We start from the raw sequence: 22,592 nt of genomic DNA, 5'->3' as shown, positions 1-22,592 counted from the left end.
TCTCAAGAGCTGGGATTACCGGAGTGTGCCACTTTGCACGCCGCTCATTTTCAGACAGCGAGGTTTCAATTCCGGTTCTGCCGCCACTGCAGGTTGTTAGGTTACGCTTCTTTTCCCTTGGCGCCTTTTTCAACCCTCGAACTGCATTTCCCATGAGCGCTTGCAAGCGTCGCCGTCGCGCGGCGCTGCGTCGTCGCTCCGCGTCCTTTATACCCACTTCCGCCCATGAACCACTTCCTTTTCTTTCGCGGCGCGGGGCGGCAAGATGGCGGTGCAGATTTCCAAGAAGAGGAAGGTGAGTGTCTGGGCCCGACCTGGATGCTCGCGTCGGCTTCTCGAGCTGCCGCCGCGAGAGCCGTGGCTCCGAGCCCCGGCTTGGGGAGCGGCTGTGGCCGTGGCGGGCCCGCGGGGCGCGGATGGCCGTGGATTGTGTGTTAGGCCAGTCCCGTGAGCGCAGTGTGGCTGGGGAGGGGAAGGACAGACTTCTCAGGGTGAGGATGGGGGCGAACACCGGCGCCCTCCCGTCCTGGATTGGACGCCTTGTGAGCATTCCGTGGCCGCAGGAGTAGTAAGCCTGTGGGCGACTTGAGCCATCGGGTCTTATTTTGGGGAGTGATGATAGCAGTGCCTTGTTCTCTTGTCCGAGGCAGTGCGGGGCAGGGGGAGGGGGGGCAGTTGAAAAGCTGCTCACTAGTGCATGCTCCATCCGGGTCCCTGGAGCGGGAGCGTCCCCGTGTTTAGCAGTTTTTGTCATTCCGTAGGGGCTAGAGGTGTGTGAAAATCAGTGTTAGCAATAGGTGCCTTGCCATCTGTGCATGTATAGATGATAAAGCTATTCAGCGAGGCCATTTAAAGTACATTTCCCAGGTAACAACCAAGACTATCTTGGGGATTCTTGTGACTTGTGTGTAGTAGTGTACACACGCTGTTCCTTAGACAAGTTACAACCAGAATGTCCCTGCAGCGCTGAGTGAACTGTGGATGAGCCTCTCCAAAACAGATACTTGTTTTGCATGTGTAAATACGAATTTCTAAGCCCTTCGATGAAGAGTTGATGACGAGTCTGACTTGGGGGTGTTATCTTTGTCCCCAAGAGCCTCCCTGTGCTACGTTCTGTGGCACAGTTGAAAGCACTGTGTTCAAAGAAACTTCCTAAAGATGACCTAGAGGCATTTGTCTGAGAAGGGTTGCTTTCCCGATGGAGCGCTGGTGGGCTATGTGTTTGTTTTACAAAGGGGTGTGTTGGCTAATAATGTACTCCAGTTGAGGGCAAAGTAAGCCTGTACCTGGGGTCTTAACTTTGAACTTGCTTTTTTGGTCAGTTTGTTGCTGATGGGATCTTCAAAGCTGAACTGAATGAGTTTCTCACCAGGGAGCTGGCTGAGGATGGCTACTCTGGAGTTGAAGTTCGAGTTACACCAACCAGGACAGAAATCATTATCTTAGCCACCAGGTAAAAAATAAGTTGACTGGCTGTCACCTGTAATTGTTGTGTATATGAAGGTAGTTCATGCTGGGGAAACTGAAAAAGAACTGGTGAATCTGACTTGGTCAGTGTAATTGCTTTTAAAGCAATTTAAATTTAATTTTAAAGCCTTTAAAGGCTGCCTTATGAAAAGATTTTATTCTCATTTAAAATTTGTACTTACTTTGTGGTAGATGATATGAGATATTGTGAGTGAATTGTAACTTTGCCCTCTGCAGGACACAGAATGTTCTTGGTGAGAAGGGTAGGCGGATTAGAGAATTGACTGCAGTAGTCCAGAAGAGGTTTGGCTTCCCTGAAGGCAGTGTAGAGGTGAGTTGTCCCACCTTATACCCAAGGTTATTTTGGATTGTGGATTTAGGCTGTGTACCATGTGGGTTGTAGGAGTGTTTCAGTACCTTAGCAATAGTACAGTGACATAAAGCTGTGCTGAAAAAGATGCTGGTGTGATGACTATTGGCTTTTAATTGAAAAGTGTTGAAATTAATGTGCCTTGTTTCCTTTAAAGCTTTATGCAGAAAAGGTGGCCACAAGAGGTCTGTGTGCCATTGCTCAGGCGGAGTCTCTACGTTACAAACTCCTGGGAGGGCTTGCTGTGCGGAGGTAAGTGTCTTGAGGCTCGGTGGTTATGCCCTTTTGTGGATCAGAATATGAAGTGCCTATTTTTGTTAGCAAATAGCTATTAGTGACCAAATCGTCTGGTCTTTATTGGTTATAACAATAAGGTAACCCGTGCCCCCTCTGTACTGGCTTATAAGACTAGTAAAGATGGGACTGGAGAGATGATGATGCAGTGGGTGGTTAAGAACACTTGTTCTGAGTTGGGCATGATGATGCATGCCTTTAATACCAGCACTTGGGAGTCAGAGGCAGGCAGATCTCTTGAGTTTGAGGCCAGCTGGAGCTACAGGGAGACCCTGTCTCAAAAAGACAAAACACTTATACTTCTAGAGGACTGGGTTTGATGCCCAGCACCCACTTGGCAGCTAGCGACCAACTGTAACTCCAGTTCTAGGTGATCTGACATACTTTTCTGGCCTCTAGGGCATTGCACGTGCATGGTGCACTTACATACATGCAGGCAAAACATACATACACATAAAATTTTTTGAAAAGACTAGTAAAGGACTCACTGTGGGTGGCTCATACCTTTTGATTTCAACACTTAGGAGGTTGAGCTAGAAAGATTGCTTAGAATTTCAGGCCACCTTGGCCTACAGGGTAAGACCACCACATTCCCAGGCCCCTCACTATAAAGTGCTATAATGGAGAAGTGTTTTAGGTACTTTGGCAGTGGAACAAAAGCAGAACCTTTCAGGGAAGGGACCAGTTCTCTGCCACTTTAGAAAGGACCTTTGCCAATAAGTAGGTTGTAAGGAAAAATTAGACTTGTTACTATAATGGTTATTTTAACATCTGAATATAAATCTTTAAATTGTCTGGGTGTGATAGTGCACACCCATAATCCCAGCACCTTGGGAGTGGAAGCAAAGTATTCATACATGTGTGAGTTTTAAAAATTATATTTTTTTAAAGACTGAGCTTTGCCAGCTGAGATTACTAGAGTAATTGGCATGGAGAGTAGACCTGGGCATGAGGGTGTCTAGTGAAGATGATGCTTATGTGTAGGCCAAAGTTGGGAAACACTTGGCTAGAAAATTACTGGGGTTTTTTGTGTGTTTTTCTTTTTTTTTTCTTTTTTTTTTTTTGAGACAGGGTCTCCCTGTAGTCCAGCTGTCCTAGAACTCACTATGTAGACCAGGCTGGCCTCTTGAATTCACAGAAATCCATCTGCCTCTGCCTCCCAAGTGCTGGGACTAAAGGTGTGTGCTACCATGTCCAGCTTGAAAATTACTGTTTCTTGAGCTAGGTTCCTCCCCACCCCACCATTAGAGTGAAGACCAGGTGTTTTGTTTTTAAGCTTTGTGGGACAGGCAGGTAGAGTGTCTCTTTGGTAATGGCAGATGAATTTCTTCCAAAGGGCCTGCTATGGTGTGCTGCGGTTCATTATGGAGAGTGGAGCCAAGGGCTGTGAGGTCGTGGTATCTGGGAAGCTCCGAGGACAGAGGGCTAAGTCCATGAAGTTTGTGGATGGCCTGATGATCCACAGTGGAGACCCTGTTAACTACTACGTCGACACAGCAGTGCGCCATGTGCTACTCAGACAAGGTGAGTAGTTGGTCCCCGTGTGCTGGGGATGGAGTCCAGGGGCTTGCATGAGTGCTCTGCCACTGAACTAAATCTTAACCCTGAGTAACTGGGACAGAGGGCACTAGCAGACAATTGTTACTTTCTACAGATACTTCAGGTTTGGGGAAATCCACCAAGGAAGTACTGGATGTTTGTGTCTTAGATTGGTTAGGTTGGTTGGTTGGTTGGTTGGTTGGTTAGCTAGCTGTGGGGACTGTATAAGAATTGATTGTTGAGATAGTCAAATCACTTGTTGTCTTTGTCTTAGCTATTTGTGCCCTTCGGTGATGACATGATGACGAATCTGAAGGGTCACGTCCTGCTCTTGGTCCCCCTCGGTGCCATGTTCTGTGGTGCTGTGTGCGGGTTCCTTTGGCAAAAGTGGCTTGTTCATTGATCGATTTAGAGGCATTTGTCTGAGAAGGGACCAGATCTAGTGGTGCTTTTGAGTAAGCAACTGCTCTCTTTGTTCTGTGTGGTGGGGGCTGATAAAACCTCAGCCTGTCCTAACTCTGGTGTCCTCTAGGTGTGCTGGGCATCAAAGTGAAGATCATGCTGCCCTGGGATCCAAGTGGTAAGATCGGCCCTAAAAAGCCCCTGCCTGACCACGTGAGCATCGTGGAACCTAAAGATGAGATCCTGCCCACCACGCCCATCTCGGAACAGAAGGGTGGGAAGCCAGAGCCGCCGGCCATGCCCCAGCCAGTGCCTACAGCATAACAGGTATGTGTGCATTGGCCTGAGTGGGAGCACGTAGTGAAATGAAGGTAAGATTTTCTTACCCTTCTGTTTTGTTTGGTTTCAGGGTCTCGGCAGCTGTATCTGGAGGCTGGATGATGCTCTGTAAAGACATTTAATAAAATCTTGCACAAAGACATAAGGCCTGACTGGATTGTCCAGTTTTCCTGTGGAGTATTCCTTATCCTCTCCGTTTAAGTGGAGGACCCAGGCAGACTAATCAGAGAAGTTTCTGGAGGGCACTTCGATGATTGTCCTATGGTTCAGGATTACAGGGTTAGAAGGATTTTTTGTGCTGGGGATTGAACTCAGACCCTTGTATATAGTAGGCACGTACCGCTGAGCTACAGCCCCAACAAGGAAAGTAATATGTACGATTTTTCCTGGTGTATAAGAAGTCTCTAGTGGGTCAGCAAGAAGGCTCAGTGGGTAAAAGTGCTTTCTGTAAAACCCTGTGTCGACGCATGCCCCCGTCCCCCAACAAGTAAAAATGGTAAGCAGCATACACATCCAGAAAGTAAATACAGTTGGCCTCTGTATTTTGCTGTCCTATGCCATTTCATGTCTCATTTACTTCTCAGCATTCTGGTGCCATTGAGCTTAAAGCTCAGATGTTGGCCTGTGCAATATAAAGCTGTCATTAGACTCCACATTCCATGTGCTGGAAACGAGAAATTCAGGAAGCAACATGCATATCCATATAATGTCTCGAAACATTTACTGCAGATGTGTGTTTGTGAGGAATTTAATGTTTTGAGGTAAAAAGCTTAGAAACTTCTGGCTAGTGAGAAGACCAGCTGGTGAAGCTGTCAAGGCCTGGGGCAGAGCCTGTGTGGTGCTAAGCCTAGGCCTTGTGGACTACCAAATAAGCCGTTTTATTTGGCTGTCTTTCACCTACATTGAGCTACATGAGGGCAGACTCAACAAAACACTCAACAAACACGTTGTGTTTGCTTTGTACAGGGTGAGGGCTTGAGTTGTGTTGGGAATGCACTGGCAAGAGTATCCATGTCCCGTTAACCATCTTAAAATAACCTATAGATAGTACAGTTGCAACGTTTTCTTTTTGAGACAGGCTACTATGTAGCCCTGGCTTACCTAAAATTATGTTGATCAGGCTGGCCTTGAACTCATATCTGCCTCTTGAGTGCCTGGACTAAAGGTTTGTACCACCTAGAACTCATGGATGGATAGATCAGACTACTTAGATCTGAATTCTCTAACCATTGGTATAATGTATTGATTGACTTAACTGCTCAGGCCTTTTTATTTTGCTGTTGAATATTTTTATAAAAAAAAAAACAACTTTCATTTCTCGGAGTTTTCCCTCTTGAGAACTCCAGGGATGAACCAACCCTTTCTCCACTCAGAAGATTTTTGGGGAGGGCAGAGTGGAGTTGCAAGCAGGCATTGTCATGCTACCTCAGTCTGCACATGGAAACTGGTTCTGCTTACCTACTGCAGGAACTGGAAACATTTCTCCACGTGGGTAAACTTGGGTTTCAGTTTTGCTAGAAGTGTTACTGTGTAGGGCTTTTTGTTTGTTAGTCCTGGAGACAGTCAAACACGGCCTTGTACATGCTATGCAACTGCTCCAACACAGCCACATCTTCAGCCCCAATGTTGGCTGATTTATCCTGGGTGTCTGAGTTTGACAGTTGAGATAGAATTATTCATAGTGAAACTAGTTTAGTTTGAGAATTCTCCAAGGCACTGGAAGTAAGACAGTTGTGATTTAGATCTCAGAATCCAGTACTGGTGCAAAGTTAGTTCCAGGCCTTTGTATACATTATATTAGATATTTTTAATTCTTAGTACTGAGTTTCTGCAAATTTTGGAAGTTGAGTGTGTGAGACAGTCTCTTTCCCAGTAGGTGGTGCCATAATATAGCAGGAAAGGAAGAGATAAATTGGTCAAACTGTGACTACAGAAAAACATTGAGATTATCACTGTGTGAATGAAGCCCCTCTCCCCTGAGCAGCCAATGCATCAGTGATAGGTAGGCAAAATACATGAAATCACCCTTGGAACCCCCATGAGAAGTAAAGTGCCTAAGCCTTTTGGGTCCAAGGTTGACTATGAACTTACTATCCTGTTTCTATCTTCCAGGTGCTAAAATTATAGGCATATATCATCATGCCGTTTATGTGAGGATGGAGATTGACTATGTTAGGCACCAAGCTCTTAATTATGTAACCCTGACTGGCCTAGAACTCACCTCTGCCTCAGAGTAAGGGAATTGAAGGGATGCCCCACCACATCTGGCCTTTCTTGGCTTTGGAAATGGTCTCATAAGACTTGGAATAACTAGCTAAGGCTGGATTTGGACTTAAGGAAGTCTTCCTATTTGACCTCCATAGTGCTGGGGTTAGAGATGAACCACCATACCTAGCTTGCCCGGCTTGCTGGAGAGATGGTTCAGAGGTTAAAAGCACTGGCTGCTTTTGTAGAGGACCCGGGTCCCAGCACCCACGCAGTGTGACTAACAACCATCTGTAACTCCAGTTCGAGGGGATCTGATTCCTTATGGTTTCTCCTGTTTTGCATGAATAGCAGTGCACTTAAACACATGCAGGTAAAGCACACGTTTTTAAAATTTATGGGGCTGGAGAGATGGCTCAGTGTTTAAGAGCACATAACTGCCCTTGCAGAGGACCCAACCAAGTTCAATTCCCAGCACCCACATTAGGCTACTCAGAACTGCCTATAACTCCAGGGAATCCAATGCCTTTGACCTCTGGGTAGCTGCACTGACATTAAATCTATTTTTTAAAAATAGGAGACTAGGTCACATGTAGTTCAGGTTGGCCTTGAACTTGCTAGTAGCTGAGGATGATCTTGAACTTGTAATCTTCCACCTTTCAAGTACTTGGACCATCTGTAGATGTACTACCATTCTTAGTTACTGTAAATAATGATCAATGTATAATTTGTATGTTTTGTGGTAGTGAATGTATTCATGGTATTTTTCTTTTTGAAAATCTAGCCTGCACAGTACATCTGTAGATTTACAAATTATGGTTAGATAATCCAAATGTGAGAGTTGTGCAGTCTGACCTTTTTGGGTGGGCAGCTGTGCTTCAGCACATCTCTGTAGGTGTAACGAATAGCTTCATGACGTGAATTTTCACCATCTGCATGGTCAGGGTTCTTTCTCACCATGAGGATTGTGCTTTAGCTTCTAGGAGGCAGAGGACTGAGCAGGTATCAATAGCTCCACTTAATAGGATTTGGCTGTTCATGCCTTGTTCTAGGTCCATGTGGGGTTGGGCTATTCTGAATGCTGCTGTGTATTTTGAAGTGGGAACTGCCATCATCTGAGCAGAAAAACACATTCAGCTATCACTGAGTGGACATTCTCAAACTCCTAGATTGTTTTCCATATTTTCTTCCTTAGGGCTGTTAGATTTTGACACACTCTATCAAATAATTATCTTTGTTATTAATCAAATCTCTATAACATACACAGCATGTCTGAGGTAAGGAGACCATTATTGCATGGTTGGAACTACTATAATCTTCCATATATCCCTGTAATGGATAGATTCTGTTACCATTTGACAGCAGGTTTAATCTTTGCAGTATATCTAAGGGAATGTGTTTCTCTGGGTTTTGGTAAGTGTTTGGAATATCCAGGATCATTTCTAGTTTGAAAGTTAACACCAGACCCTAGATTGGGAATGGCTTACCTGCTCAGAAGTCCCCATCTTTACAGGTAAAACAGTACAGCCCCACTAGCTCTGGAATGAAAATGAGTGCACACCTCTGCTGTCCGGTCAGCTTAACCTGGCCAGGTGCAGCCAGGCTATTGTCTGCTGAACAGGGAGTGCTGCTGCAATGGACTCTTCCTGCCCTCCAGTGGTACTGTCTACTAGCTCACCCTTTGTGGTAAGCAAAGTCTGGCTGTATGGCCCAGGCTGGCCTTCAACTCAGCCTTCTGCCTCTGCCTCCTGATATAGGCTATTGTGCCATGTCCAGGTGAGATAGTGTTTTGTTTTTAAATTATTTGTTTTTATTTTGTATGAGTGTATTGCTTGCACGTGTTAGTGCACCTGTGTTGTACAGTGCCCTTGGAGGACAAGACGGCGCCAGATTCTCTGGAACTGGAGTTTTAGATGGTTGTTAGCCGTCATGTGGGTTCTGGGATTCAAACCTGGGTCTTCTGCAAGAACAGCCAGTGCTCTTAACTGCTGAGCCATCTCTCCAGCCCCAAGATAGTTTTTGTTTTTGTTTTTTGAGGCAGGATCTCCCTAGTCCAGGCTGACCTGGAACTCTAATATAACTCAGGACTGATGTATATATGCCCAAAGTAAATGTCCCTCAGATGCAATGCAGTGCTCATCAGTCACCATGCATAGTTCTTTTTTTTGGTCTTTTTAAGACAGGCTCTCTGTACCCCCAGTAACTCACTTTGTAGGCCAGGCTGGCCTTGAACTCAGAGATCCACCTGCTTCTGCCTCCTGAGTGCTGGGATTAAAAATGTGCCACCACACCTGGTATGCATGGTTCTTTTAAGTGCAGATTCTGGATTTCAAATCCGTCTCTAATATGCTCTAGCTAATTACTGCTGTTTTACTTTGGTTTTATACTGTTAAGAATACTTGAAAATTTTGTTGAGAAGACAGTCATTTACTCTGAAACACTTTCATTTTCAGGTTTGTAAACATCAATTGTGATGACTGATCATGCCTTTAAATTTTCTAGGGCTGGGCTGGAGAGATGGCTTAGAGGTTAAGAGCACTGACTGCTCTTGCAGAGGACCTGGGTTCGATTCCCAGCACCCACATGGTGGCTACAAACCGTCCTTAACTCTTCTGACTTCCATGGCACTGCATGACACAGGTGCACTCACATACATGCAGCCAGTACACTCATACACATAAAAAGAATATTAAAAAAAAAATTCTAGGGCTAGGGATCCACCTATGTGGTAAGAGCACTTACCTGGCATGCACAAAGCCTGGGTTCAATCTCCAGCACAAAAGATTCTCTAGCATCTTAATACCCTCCATTTGCCCTTTTCACAACTGCTGTGTATGTGTACAGATAGATGTGTGCCATGGTTCATGTGTGAACTTGTGGGAGTCAATTCTCTCCACCAGGTGGGTCCTGGAGATCATTAGGGTTAGCAAGATGAACCTTTACCCACCAAACCATCTAACTGGCCCTAATAAACAGTTCACTTACAAAATACTGAGTTTGAGACTGGATCTAAGTAAGATTTTGCTGTGTGACTAATGTCACCACCATCCCTAGAGACTCAGGGGCAGCTGTGTGTCTGCATTCATCTTATCAGTCTGATGAAAGTGAAACAGTCAGTTTTGTTCTGTCATGATGGGTGGAAAGAGACCTGGTGTTTCCAGACTTGTGAAGGATTGTACAATGCTTTGGGAAATGCAGTAAGAAATGGTGTAAGTGATTGCTTATGAACCATTGCATCCTCAAGGCAATACCATTCACATTTAGTGTCCATTTTTCCTGTGTGCCCAGGCAAATGCAGCAATGGGGGTCACTGGCCTGTGGGAGACATCTAGTCAGGGGGGGCAGCCCATATCCTTTAGAAGAGCTTGCCCTGGATGGCCCCTATTCCTGGGTAGGCAAGTGAGATGGGGTCATTGCTTTGTCCTTAGTGTTGCCCTTAGGGTGGGGACTGGCAGGTTTATTGGGCCTGGCCTCACCCTTCCAGGCTGCTGCCATTATCAGCTGTGTCCAGATGGCCACAGACTCCCTAATCTGTGGTAATCGGTGGGTCAGAGCCCATCTGGGACCAGGGCCTTTGTACCCAGCTATAATGAGTCTGCCCCAGCTGGGGAGACCCTGCAGACATAGCCCTGGGGCTTTGAAGATGGGGAGGGGTGCTGGCTGGTCCTATGCTAAAATTTGAAACAGACAAGCTCCTCTACAGAGTGCAAATGGGGGTCTGCAGATGGGCCTGGCCAGTGCTTCCTGCCTCAAGAGCCACAGCCCTTGACAGCTCAGACTCTGTCTGGTCTATGTTTTGATCCCTTTCTCTCCAGTAGTTTTGTTACTGGCCTGAAGTCCCAGGCCATGCCAAGTGGTTATAGTGGCATTAGGGGATTGTGTTTCACATTGATGATGTTAAGGATCTAGGGAGTCCAGTTACATCCTGACCTATGGTTCTGGTGCCTTCCACCCTTAATAAACATAGATGATTTTTAAATGCCCACAGTGCTGGGTGTGGCAGTGCACACCTTTAACTCCAGCACTCAGGAGGCAGGAGCAGGTCATCTCTGAGCTCAAGGCCAGTCTGGAATACATAATGAGTTCCAGGCTAGTTAGGGCTGTAAGAGTCTAAACCAAACCAAAACAAAGCCCAGTAATGAAAAAGAGGTAATAAGTGTGCCATGGGCTGAATGTGAGTATGCCTCCAAAATCCCCATGTTGAAATCTAATGCCTAATGTGGAGTATAAGAAATGGGGCCTGTGGCAGCTAATGAGTAAAGCACTTGCTGTGCAGGTCTGAATGCAATCCCCAGAACCCATGTAAAGGTGGAAGGAGAGAAAGGACTCTGCAGAATCCTCTGACCTCTACATGTGTGTCATGGCATGCACACCCACACATACATATCATACACAGGCACATAAAATTTAAAAAGAAATGGGGCCTTGGGTGTGGGTTAAATTAGGGAGCTCTTTTTTGCCCACTTCTGCCATGTGAGAATAATGCAAGGAAAATGCCATTTAGAAAGCAGAGCCCTCACCACAGCAATCTGCTGGTCCCTTGTTCTTGGAGGCCCTAATCTCCAGAAATGAACAGTTCATTTCTGATACTCATGTAGCCTACAGTGGGACAGGAGTGCTTGTAAACAGTGAAGCAAGAGATGCTGGAGATGACTTTGTGCAAAGCAGGCTGGAGCTGGAACACAGACCCAACTTTTGAAAAAGAGTTTATTTCTGTAAGAAAAGGAACAATAAGTTAAGGGGCTATTCACATGGAGATGCCAAGAGGTGGGGCAAATGCTGTGCTTGAGTTCTCTTGGCTCAGGCTGTCCCAGTCTGAGTCACCTCAAACTCTGGATGATGGTGACACAGCCATGGGAGCTGGTGCAACGCTGTAGGGATGGCTGGGTCTCCACCTGCCCACTGCTAGGGTCAAAGGTGAAGACACTATTGATGCTTTCTCCATGATCATCCCGCCCGCCAAGGATGTAGACCTTCCCGTCACACGCTGTCACACCACAGCTCTCCTAAGTGGACAAAGACAGTTAACTATGGGGTACAGCCAAGGACTCCCTTGGTGCCTAGCTGGTCAAGCCACATAACATAACCATGCCCTGCAGACTGACCAGGAGGTCTGGATGGTAAGGAGACAGGAAACTGAATGAACCCCAACTCTTACTAAATGAATGGCCTAGACCATCAACTGCTGGGTTTTCTGTATCTCTTCATAAGTCACTGTACATAGCACCTAGCAGATCTTTCACTTGGTTTGAAAGATGGTAAGCATACTAACTAATACCATCTTTTTTTTTCCCCTTGAGACAGGGTTTCCCTGTAGCCCCAGCTGACCTTGAACTCATAGAGTTCTGCCTATCTTTGCTTCTGAGTGTTGGGATTAAAGGCCTGTACCACCATGCCTGGTTAGTAACAGTCTCACTGAGAGAAGCCAGAAACCTCAGCCTTTTTGGATCACTCAAGGCCAGAACTGATGGGGACAACCAGTCCAGTTACACCTCTACATAGTTTCTTCGTAGTCTCGGGGGAGAGGGACAGCAGGTGTGGGGAGGCAAGGAGCTGTGGGGTCCAGAGCTTCCAGAACATGAACCTCTGGCCACTGGTATTACTGGGACAAGGAACTTAGCATGTGCCCACCTCCTGCTAGTTGGTACTTTTGGGGTGGGAAAAACTGCAGGGTCAGTTGAGGGTCCAACCCTCAACTCAGAGCAGTTGGCATTCTAGGTAGTCTTGGGCCAACCTCACTAAGACCAGTCTCACCTGTGAATGGGAGGTTAACTGTCACTGGGAGGACAAGCTAAGGAACTGTGTGAAGCCACTTAGCATGGAGTCATGTACCTTCAACCTCCAAGTCCCAGAGTCTTGGAAGTGGGTCTATACTCCTGAATGGGCCAGTGCAGGGACCTACCAGGGAGCCTTCACTTACCACAGGGGTGGGCAGGTCAGCTGCCTCTCCCCAGATGTCTGTGCCAGGATCATAGGTAAAGATTTTGCTCATGAGGCCCCCCACTACATAGATGGTGTCTTCCAGAGAGACAGCCTCAAGACACCGCTGTGAGAAGGGCGCTGGTGACCGCAGGCTCCACTGGTCCTCCTTGGGGTCAAAGCACTGCACCTGAGGGTTGGAAGACGGTGATGATAAGAGTCTCACCTCCCAGAATTGACCCCACCACCCACATCCTCTCACCTCTCTCTAGGAGCACTTGGTACATTCTCACCAATGTCCACCAGGCCTTAAGCTAGTACCCAGGACATGGTAGATCCAGAGTCCCTGCATCACATGCTCATACCAATTCTATGTTCTATCTCCAGCCCCTGGATACTCTGTCAGAAAGCTACTTCATAATTCAAGACCCAGCTTAAAGGCCACTTCACCCTCAAATCCTCCTTCAACATGGAGACAGTCTCCTTTGGTGGAAGAGAACACAGTTGCCTGAGAGGATTAATTATCTGGGCTCATGATATGAGCAGGGAGAAGTATGTGTCTGGGGAGATGGAGGGACTGTTTGCAGGTCCCCAGTGGAGATGTGTTCCTTTTCTCCTTTCCTGGTGTTTCTGGCCTCAGGACTTAATAGCTACCGCAAGAGCAGCCTGTTTGCTGCAGTTGTCCTGACCCCTTTCTGGGGTGCATACTAGTCCCTGGCTGCCTGCTCACCTTCAGATTTATTTTTATTTTATGTGTATGGGTGTTTTGTCTGTCTGCACGTAAGTGCATTGCCAATGGAGGCCAGAAGAGGGTGTTGGATTTCCTGGAACTAGAGATGGTTGTTAGCTGCCATGTGGGTGCTGGGATCTAAGGGTAGCCACTCCTCTTAACTGCTGAGTCACCTCTCCAGGCCCTGCCTGCTTTCACCCCATTTCCTCAGTTGTTTCCTGGGAGACCCCAAGAACAGTTCGTAGCAAGTCAGTGCTGCACTGGACAGTTGCAAAATGGCCCTCCTGCTGCTGCCCCACCCAGCTCCAGGAAAGTTAGCTGGAGGAATGGGGTCAGGGCATCAGGAGGGGTAGAGGAGTTTATCTGGGGAGATGTGGGTCTGTGAGGCCATCAGGGAATGGAAAAGAGCTGCCATGATGATGAACTTTTATTCAGAAAATCCATACAACATGACTGGCGTACCACTGCACAACCACCCCGGAATATGAGGGCAAAACTCATGGCTGTGGAGTTCTAAGCATGTGGGAAGTGTGCATACTTAAATAAGAGCAGGAAGCAGATATATAACTTTACAGTAAGAAAATGAAACTAAGTCAGATATAGTGGCACACGCCTTTAATCCTAACACTCGGGAGGCAGAGGCAGGCAGAGCTCTGTGGTTCAAGGCCAGCCTGGTCTACATAGTGAGTTCCAAAACAGCTGGGGCTACAGGGCAAGTCGATTCAGTGGAGGCCCAGAAATGTTTCTAGTAGTTAACTCTAGGTGGGGAACTATGGGTTGCTTATTTCAAAAATTTCAGTTATCTCCTCAGGAGCTGGAGAGAGCTCAGCAGTTAGTAGCACTGACTGCTCTTGCAGAAGACCTGGGTTCAATTCCCAGCACACACATGGCAGCTGACAACCATCTGTAACTACAGCTCCAGGGGATCTGACTTCCTCTTCTGACTTCTGAGGGCACTACACGACAAGAGTGCATCTACCTACATGCAGGCAGTGCTATCTCCCAAAAGCGGGGAAAAACAAAAAATTAAAAAAAAAAAAAAAAAAAAAGGCAAAAAACAATCTCCCTCTTCCCTTCTGACAAGTTTCATGGAGCCTAAGCTGGCCTCAACCTCCCCATGTAGCCAAAGATGACCTTGAACTCCTGATCTCCTGCTTCACCTCCAGAGTGCAGATTACAGGTTTGCACCACCCTGCCTGGTTTATGCAGTACTGGGGATCCAGCCCAGGGCTTCCTGCATGCTAGGCAAGCACTCTACCAACCTAGCTACATCCCCAGCCATTAACATTTTTTGAGTGGAAAAAAAGCATTTTAACTAATCCTACGTCTGTCTTCATTTAATTTTTTAAAATCTGAAACCCACATGGTTGGTACCAACCTGAGGAGTTTAGGTGTTCTGCTGACCTACTGACTGCCTTTGGGATCCTTTCTCTGGACTCATTTCCTTGCTCAAAATTTGGCGATGCCTACCAGGCTGCTGACCAGATCTAGCAGGCACACAGTAGGTGCTGTTGCAGCCGCCAATATCACCTAACCCCAGGCATGTGCACACCTTGTCCGTGTTGGCACCATCCTGCCCAGCGCCCCCAATCACGTAGAGGTGGCCGGCACAGGGTGCCACCGCTGCAGAGCTCACCGCCTCGGGCAGGGGCGCCACAGCCGCCCAGGTGTTGGAAAATGGGTCGTAGCGTTCCACGCTGTGCAGGCGCTGCAGACCATCGAAGCCACCCACGGTGAACAGCTGTGGGAAAGGACACCCACCCGGGGTTGGGGGTAAGACTGAGCCAACGAGGGGCGTCCCAGGGTTGCGACCACCTGGCCAAGTGCGTATCTAATTCCTGAAATCACAAATTCTTGGACCACCCTAAGCTATGTTGTCTGTCTGTTCCACCACACTACGGGAAAATGAGGCAGGTTTCTAGGATGGCTCCTGAATGATTCTACCTTCAGACGATGCTTAGTAATACTAAGGGTTTGCCATCTGCCTAACCTATTCCAAGAAGTACTTTCCTGTATGTTTCTGAATACGGACTGGAGCTTATAAAGATAACTAGAATTTTTGTTAGGTGGCAGTCAGGAGTCATACTTGGACTGTTGGTCCCACAGCCCACACCTTTCACCACTAAACTCTATTCTTACAGTGGTGACTATTTATTGGGGGCAGGGCAGGGTTAAGACAGTCTTGCTATGTAGCCCAGGCTGGCCTTAAACTCGTGATCCTCCTGCCTCAATCTTCCAAGTGCTGAGATTACAGGAGTAAGCCAGTATGCCCAGCTACAGTGATGGCTGTTAACAGTCACATTATTACATGACCCTGGGCAAGTCCTTTTGGGGGGCCTCCAAACCCTCCTTCCCCCAGAACATCTGTTCACTGGGTCCCAGAACAGCAGCCACAGTGTGTGCCTACCTGCCCCTGCAGGGCTGCCATCTTGTGCCTCCATCTGCCCTTGTGCATCGAAGCAACCTTGATCCAGGTGTGCAGATGGGAGCTAAACATCCACACATCACGGCTGTTGATATGGCCTCCTAGGGAGAGAGACATAGCTGGCCCCTGGCCTTCTTGCTACCCCTAGCCCCAACGAGCCAGAAACACAGGCCCCTAGATTCAAAGACAGGGTTAAGGGCAGACAGTAGGAAGGACTTCCCCTGGGCTGGTGTAAGACTCTATGCCTATGACCTGTGTTTTAAATGAAAGAAGACAGGGTCTAGGGCTGAAATTCTTAAGGGGCAGGCCTAACAGATCCAGGAAGAAGGGGCTGATCTTCACCAGGCGCCTTGTGGTGGGATGTCAACTGTGTTTGGGAAGCTAGAGTGGGGGTCCCCAAGGGAAAGCAGAGTCCCTGCACAGGGGTGGAACAGTGGGTGACCCAGTCACTTTTCCTGACGTTTTGCCTCTCCTTCATTTCCATCCTCATCCCTGCTTGAAGTGTCCGGATTATTGTCTCCATATAGGAAACAAGGATGAAGTTTAGGAGCCAGGAATTACCTGCTGAAGACCAAATGGTCTTTTGTCAGAGCCAACACCAAAGTCAGAGCTTAGGGCCTTCAGGCCCCAACCAAGCCCAGTATCAATTCAGACTCCTCACCCATGCCTGGCTTTACTGGCCCATAAGCCATTTCAGCCAACAACTGTGGGAAACCAGTTCCCACCTCCATCTCCTGATGAGGTAAAAATAAAGGGGGTTGCATGGGGGAGGCAGAGAGCCAATCTACACACTATAGGATTCCTACAACAATTCACCCCTCACCCGAAACGTAGATGTCATTTCGAAGCACACAGGTGGCAAACTCTGAGCGGGTGTAGCCAGGCAGGCTGGGCAGTGGGGTCCAACGCTGGCTCTCTGGGTGGTAAGCATCAGCAAAAGGCAGCTTCAGGAGCCCCTTGCGGTCACAGCCGCCAATGACCACGATCACTTCAGCAAGGTCCATGAATCTGGCGTGGGGATAAACCCAATACCTGTTGACCCACACCCAAGTTGCCGACCTTTCTCGCCCCCTTTTTAAAAATGGTGCTGGGATCCCAAATCGCCCCAGTTGGGACCTGCAGAGAAAGCACTCAGAATGACAGGGAATACATTGGAATGCTTTGCCTCGCTCATTAAGGCACGACTCTCCAAGAAACATTACACTTCAATAAAGAAGGGAAGGAACCAATGGTGAGGACCACTCGGACCTAGTAGCAGTCGGGAGGCAAGCGGGCGGCTGTACCTCCGCGGCCGGGCCCGCAGCGCGCCGGCTTCCCGGCCCAGGATGAAGCAGGCGCGGGCCTCAAGCAGCAGCGGGCGGCAGTCCCCGCAGGCCTGCAGCAGCTCGTCGGACTCCACCTTCTGCAGGAAGTAGGCGGGCGCCAGCAGCGGCAGACGCACGTGCTCCAGCAGCCGCCGCAGCTGCCCGCGGCGGGCCGGCGCGTCGTGGCGCACCCAGCGCATAACCGCCTCGAACACCGGCTCCTCGCGCGCCACGCCCAGCGCAGGGTCCGCCAGCAGCGCCACCACCTCGTCGGGCGCGAGCTCCAGGAAGTCGGCGTGGCGCGCCACCTCGGCGAAGGCCTGGCGCAGCACGTGGCCGCAGCGCTCGGCCAGCGGGAACAGCGAGAAGGTAGCGGCCACGCGGCGCAGCGCCAGGCTGTTGGCCACGCGCAGGCGACCCTCCAGGAAGCGCGCGCATGCGCCGCGTAGCCCCGCCACGCCCAGCCGCTCAGCCAGCGCCAGCACCGCGGCCGCCTCGTCCTCCGCGCGCAGCCGTACCCCCGCGCCGTACACGTAGTCGAGCACCACGGCCAGCGCCGCTGCCGCCCCGGGTGTGTCAGGACCCACGGGGACCACAGCCGGGATACGCTCCGCACGGCCGGCCGTGAACAGGCCGCGGAAGTGGACGCTGGCTGCGCTGAGCGCCGCTCGGTGACAGGGAAAGTCGCGGCCGCCGGCGCGCAGCACCACGTCGGTGAGGGTGCCGCTCCGCCGGTACGCGTTGAGCGTCTGCAGCACGCGCTGCGCGTGGCATGCCGCGGCGCACGGAGCCTCGCAGACCGGCTCCGACTCGTCGGGCCCTGCGGCCTCCCGCATCCTGCGCAGAGAGAACACAGAGAGCGTCGGGCTTCCGCCTGGCCGGGCATCCTCCTGGCTCCTGCGCGCGCGTCTGTTTAAGCCCTTCCATCAGCATGCCGGTGCCAGCCGAACGGACATACTTAGGTTCATCTGTTACAAGTTCCTTCCCTCCGCCTCACCTAGAAGACTACTGATGGCGATGATCCAGACCACCGTCTGTGCACGAGCTTCCCGTCCAGTACCTACTTCAGCCATATTGCTCTTACCTGTTCTGACTTCACTAAGCTTTTTCTTATCAGGCTCAAAAAGGGTAATTTGAGGAGAGTTCCCCAAAAGGAACGATTAATACAAGTCTAGACTATAAAGTATTGAGGTACTCCAGTTAGGATACTGTCACGTAGCTATCGACAATAGGGAGCATTTACCCCCAAATTCTGAAAGAGGACTGCAGGAAAGTTGCTGGACAATTCACTGTATAGGGAGGCTCCCATTGTATAAGCTGTATAGTCTTTGGTTAAAAGATTCAGGCTCCCCAGACCTCAGTGTGCTACCCCTGTGTGTGTGTGTGTGTACTGTACAGTCTCTTTACCTCCCCGTCCTCACCCTGTCTCCTTCAGATCTCCTACAGTTACTTTACCTTGACCAAACTCTGTTCTACTTAATATTTGCCCACCCTCCGTGGCACAGCGTCATTATTATCCTAGGTGCTCACTACTTGTTCAAGGTCAAGTGCATGCATTAATTAAACAGTGTCTCTATAGTCTTTTCTGTGCCAGGCAGATAGCAAGACAGTCATAAACCCCACCTTCCCAGAGCTCAGAGTGTGGGCAGGTGTCCTTTGGGAGAAGGGAGAATTAGGGGAGCTCACAGAGGGATGATAAACCCAGTTGGAGGACAGTCAGGGAATGGATTGCTAAAGGAGGACTTTTAAAATGAGTAAGGGGGCTGGAGAGATGGCTCAGTGGTTAAGCGCATCCGCATCTCAACTAACAAACATCCCTAACACAGTTCTGACGCCCTCTTCTGTCTTCCGTGGGCATTGCACAACATGGGTTGTGCAGGCAATACGTGCAGGCAATACACTCATAAAAAGTTAATAAATATTTTTTAATGAAGAGTAGGATTGGCCCAGTGAAGGCAAGGGAGTGGGGAGATGTTTCTAGTTTCCAGTGGAAATAACTAAGCCTCTAGGGACCAGCTGGGATTCTAATTATCCTCTAGTCTGGAGTGACTTGACCTGAGCAAGCTCCCCCACCCCCACCATCTCCTCTGAAACAGCCATAACGCCTAACCACAGAATTTTAACCGTGACTATTGGGTGGGGTATGTGAAACTGCTAGGTTCATAGTACCTCCATTAATGTTTCTGCACCTTTTTATTCACACAAAGCAGAGCAGAGGGTGTGCATAATTTGATGCTCACAACCCTGAGAAGCCTTTAGTCACGCAGCTCCCTTTTAAAGTTTGTCATAAGGAATCAGGCACACCGAGGAGGTCTGTCTGTCAGAGGTTTGCTGTGTTTCAGAGCAGGAGCATTCCACAGACTGCAGTCTGTTTGCCCTGGGTAGGATTTGGTTCTTGAAAGCACACAGCCAGTGCTTGAATGCCTCCATGGGAGGGATGTGATGGGGAGCACTCTGTGTGGCAACTTCAAGGCTCAACGCTGCTCCTGCCCCTTGCTCTCTCCGTTCTCCCATCTCAACTATTCTGTGCCTTTTGGGGCAGATCGTCGCAGGCATTAGCCTGGCTTTCACCTCACATTTGGACCAAGGGGGCAGTGACTCTCTGGCCTCCCCATCATGAGAAATGAGCTCCAGGTGGGTAAGGTCTGCTGTTGCTCAAGTAGAGAGGACTGGCCTGACCCCACCATGCACTGGCCTGAATGTCTACCCATAATCCCGGACTTGCAAGGGAGGGGAGCATGTACTCAAGATTAACAATCAAGGATCCTCACAGGGAAGTGAGGCAGCCTGTCTATTCTCTGCTACCCAGGACACAGCTACATTCTAGGCTGAGACCCACGAACCAGGTCTTAGCATAAGAGGTTCTCTCTCCCAGTTAAGGTGTCCCAAGGCAACAGGCTTTTTTTAGAAGAGGGAGAGAATCTCCTGGGAACTTCGCTAGTAATTTATTCTACTGCCACCTAGGACTCTATGCATCTGTGGGCATAATGTGATGGGAGACTCAGTTTCCACTGTGAGGATCCCCAGTCTGGGGGCCCAAGGATATGTGGGAAGGTAGGGATTCCCACCTGGCGCTCCATCAGCATTCTTTGATCTCACAGAGTCTAAGTACCTCAATCCAAGGCTCACGCTCAGACTGAGACTCAGCCAGTGCAAGTTGGCTCAGCACGCCACCATTCCTCTGTTTTTCACACAGCACATGCTCACACTTCTGAAGAACAGCCCACAGCAAGGCAGCCCTGCAGTCAGGCACCGTAAGCCCTGCCCCCAGGTACCTGGCGCTTACCTGGCCACGCCCTCTCCTAGGGACTTAGCTTCTGCTGCTCAGGCTGGGACCACTCCTGTCAGTCTGAGCCTGCCGCCTGCACACCAAGCGGCCTAGGCTTCTGACGTCCCTCCCTCCCGATTTGCCTGCACACCCACTTGGGCTCAGCTGCTGAGGGAGGACAAAGAGGCTGGACGCCAGGTGGGGGAGGGGAGGAGAGGGATGGGCATTGGGCTTTTGTTCCACTTTTGGAACAGCCTTGGGAGGGAGGGAAGAGATTACACATGGGATTGACTGTGTGTGCAACTCTAGGATCTGGTGTTTCTGGGACTGGTCAGGGGGTGACCTGATGCTGGCTTTGTTCCTGAATGATGCAGAGGGGTGTGCTTCAGGTAGATGGAGTAGTTGTCGGCATGTAAGTGTTCCAAGACCTATGTGTGTGTGAGTGTATTGAACACAGTGACTGTGTAGCACTGGGGTGTAGGGGATATGTGGATATGTATCTTGTGGCTGCAGACATGCTATGACTATGGATCAAGGTCACCCTCCTGCCTCTGTGTGACTGCCATGTCTGTGAACCTGCCTCAGAGCACACCTGTCATTGCGGGACTTTGCATAACCCTGTTTCTTTGCATCTGTGATTGTGTGTGGGGGGGGGAGAGAAACAGGTGTATACCCATAGATCACATCTGTGTGGACGGGGACTCTGTGGTGTGCATATTATGTGTGTGTGGTTCTGTGGTGTATGAGTGAAGGAGTGTGGGCCCCTTGGAGAAGGCACAGTAGGGAAGGATATGTTGGTTCTAGGCAGACTGAAGTGGATGGAGGAGAGAACAGGACAGCTGGCCTGGCTTCCTGGAGTCAGGAAGTAGATTTGGAGGTTGGTAATCATTTGCCACTTCTGTGAAGGGCTGCAGGTCCTGGATGCATGGGGCAGAACTTGCTGTCACAGAAGAACGCAGCAATTGAGGGCGAGGATTGCCTTGACAAGAGTCCATCCTGATGTAATACTGCTGTGAAGCACTCACATCACTGCCTGCCCCTTGGCCTGGCTCTTCTCATCAGCAGGAGGGTAATGGTGACTCCTTCTCTGCCCTACGTGTGGAGTTGCCTCACTCTGTGTATGGCAGCCCGAGCCTGGCAGACTCAGGTAGGCCTTGAGCTTGTGGAGGAGCCTGGATAGGTGTTGGTATGAGTAGGAAGTATCCCCCAAAGGCTTCATGTTGGGTTGGTGAGATGGCTCCGCACGTAAAGGAAGCGACTTGAGTTCAATTTCTGACACCTACATTGTGGAAGGTGAGAACCAACTCCTGCAAGTTGTCCTCTCACCTTGACACACATGCTGTGGCACACACATGCCCACACACGTGCACACACACAAAATAAAATACAGTAAAACAAAATTTAATAAGGTTCCATGTGTTAAGAGACTTGATCCCTAGGCTGGTGGTACTATTGAAAAGTGATTAGAGGGGCTGGAGAGATGCCTCAGCGGTTAAGAGCACTGGTTGCTCTTTGCAGAGGACCTGGGTTCAGTTCCCAGCACCCACAAGGCAGCTAACAACCTTCCATAGCTCCAGTTCTATCTGATCCAACACCCTCTTTTATCCTCTGTGGGCATTTGCACAGCACAGGTGCATTAACATACATGCAGGTAAAACGCTCATACATACAAAATTTTAAAATATTTTAAAAAGTGATTAGATCATTAACAGAACTGCTTTCATTGGTGGATTAATCATAATTTGTGCTGTCATTGTGAGGTGGTGGAGACTAGAGTTGGTATCTAGTTGTGGGGTGGCATGCCCTGGCATGCCCTGTCTTCTTGTGCTGTGCCTCCCGCCCACCGTGAAGTGTGTCACTTTGTTCCTGCCAACATGGTGTTTGGCCTCACCATGCTCAGGCCCAGAAGCAATAGTCCAGTCACTGGAACCTATGAAACCATGAGTCAAATCTTTCCTTCTATTAAGTTGTTTTTCTCAGGTGTTTTTGTTATAGTGATGAAAATCTGACTATGCAGGAGGCCAAGCATGTGCTCTGAAGCCTGGCTGAGGTCTGTCTATGGACCTTGTTCCAGGGAATGAATTACATCAGAAAATAAAAAAGCTTTTCTTTGTGGCTGCGAAAGGATCTGAATGGGGCTGGTTGAGGTGGCTCAGTGGGTAAAGGTGCTTGCTGCCAAGCCTGATTTGAGTTTGATCCCTGGGACCCACATGGTAGAAAGAGAAAACTGACTCCAAGTTGTCCTCTAACCCCCACATATGCTCTGTGGTTCACATGCACAAATAAGTAAACGTAATAAAAATTTAAAACTTAATGCAAATGGCTTTGGG

The 22,592-nt window shown here is 49.0% G+C and overlaps 2 protein-coding genes and 2 non-coding genes across 7 annotated transcripts; 3 read left to right on the top strand and 1 right to left on the bottom strand.

The window, feature by feature from the left end:
* The first annotated feature begins 212 nt into the window (after positions 1-212).
* Positions 213-4,556, top strand: Rps3 (ribosomal protein S3). The gene is made up of 7 exons (XM_008844242.3): positions 213-295; positions 1,323-1,453; positions 1,705-1,798; positions 1,995-2,089; positions 3,468-3,655; positions 4,203-4,399; positions 4,482-4,556. Exons 1-6 carry the CDS (start codon positions 266-268, stop codon positions 4,394-4,396), a joined length of 732 nt encoding a protein of 243 aa, XP_008842464.1. The 5' UTR covers positions 213-265; the 3' UTR covers positions 4,397-4,399; positions 4,482-4,556.
* LOC115072223 lies at positions 1,039-1,186 on the top strand. Its single transcript, XR_003851290.1, has one exon. It is a non-coding gene; the product is annotated as a small nucleolar RNA SNORD15 (small nucleolar RNA).
* Positions 3,956-4,101, top strand: LOC115072222. Its single transcript, XR_003851289.1, has one exon. It is a non-coding gene; the product is annotated as a small nucleolar RNA SNORD15 (small nucleolar RNA).
* Positions 4,557-11,162: 6,606 nt separating the features above from the next.
* Klhl35 (kelch like family member 35) lies at positions 11,163-21,532 on the bottom strand. Of its 4 annotated transcripts, XM_029568875.1 has the most exons (7): positions 20,281-21,532; positions 16,974-17,831; positions 16,514-16,698; positions 15,673-15,791; positions 14,818-15,006; positions 12,537-12,725; positions 11,298-11,622 (listed from the first exon to the last, which is right to left on the bottom strand). In XM_029568875.1, the coding sequence occupies exons 2-7, from the start codon at positions 17,828-17,830 to the stop codon at positions 11,437-11,439; spliced, it is 1,725 nt and encodes a 574-aa protein (XP_029424735.1). In that variant the 5' UTR covers position 17,831; positions 20,281-21,532; the 3' UTR covers positions 11,298-11,436. The 4 variants fall into 4 exon arrangements, with proteins under 4 accessions (XP_029424738.1, XP_029424737.1, XP_029424735.1 ...); XM_029568877.1 differs by lacking the exon at positions 20,281-21,532 and having other exon boundaries at positions 11,164-11,622; positions 14,902-15,006; positions 16,974-19,783; XM_008844241.2 differs by lacking the exon at positions 20,281-21,532 and having other exon boundaries at positions 16,974-19,783.
* Positions 21,533-22,592: the final 1,060 nt, after the last annotated feature.

This window comes from Nannospalax galili, unplaced genomic scaffold (genome assembly GCF_000622305.1).
Source record: "Nannospalax galili isolate Female #2095 unplaced genomic scaffold, S.galili_v1.0 scaffold278, whole genome shotgun sequence".
NCBI classification, from domain to species: domain Eukaryota; kingdom Metazoa; phylum Chordata; class Mammalia; order Rodentia; family Spalacidae; genus Nannospalax; species Nannospalax galili.
Note: the sequence above shows the minus strand (reverse complement) of the source record. Positions and strands in the feature narration are given on the sequence as shown.

What these genes read in the sequence shown, in the direction of transcription:
- Rps3 (XM_008844242.3), top strand. Translation starts at nt 266, where the DNA reads ATGGCGGTGCAGATTTCCAAGAAGAGGAAG. An exon ending in AGATTTCCAAGAAGAGGAAG is followed by an intron (nt 296 to 1,322) that starts GTGAGTGTCTGG and finishes TTTTTTGGTCAG; the next exon opens with TTTGTTGCTGATGGGATCTT. An exon ending in GGAGGGCTTGCTGTGCGGAG is followed by an intron (nt 2,090 to 3,467) that starts GTAAGTGTCTTG and finishes TTTCTTCCAAAG; the next exon opens with GGCCTGCTATGGTGTGCTGC.
- Klhl35 (XM_029568875.1), bottom strand. Translation starts at nt 17,830, where the DNA reads ATGCGGGAGGCCGCAGGGCCCGACGAGTCGGAGCCGGTCTGCGAGGCT. An exon ending in CTGCGGGCCCGGCCGCGGAG is followed by an intron (nt 16,699 to 16,973) that starts GTACAGCCGCCC and finishes TCCCCACGCCAG; the next exon opens with ATTCATGGACCTTGCTGAAG. An exon ending in TGGCAGCCCTGCAGGGGCAG is followed by an intron (nt 15,007 to 15,672) that starts GTAGGCACACAC and finishes CCTTTCCCACAG; the next exon opens with CTGTTCACCGTGGGTGGCTT.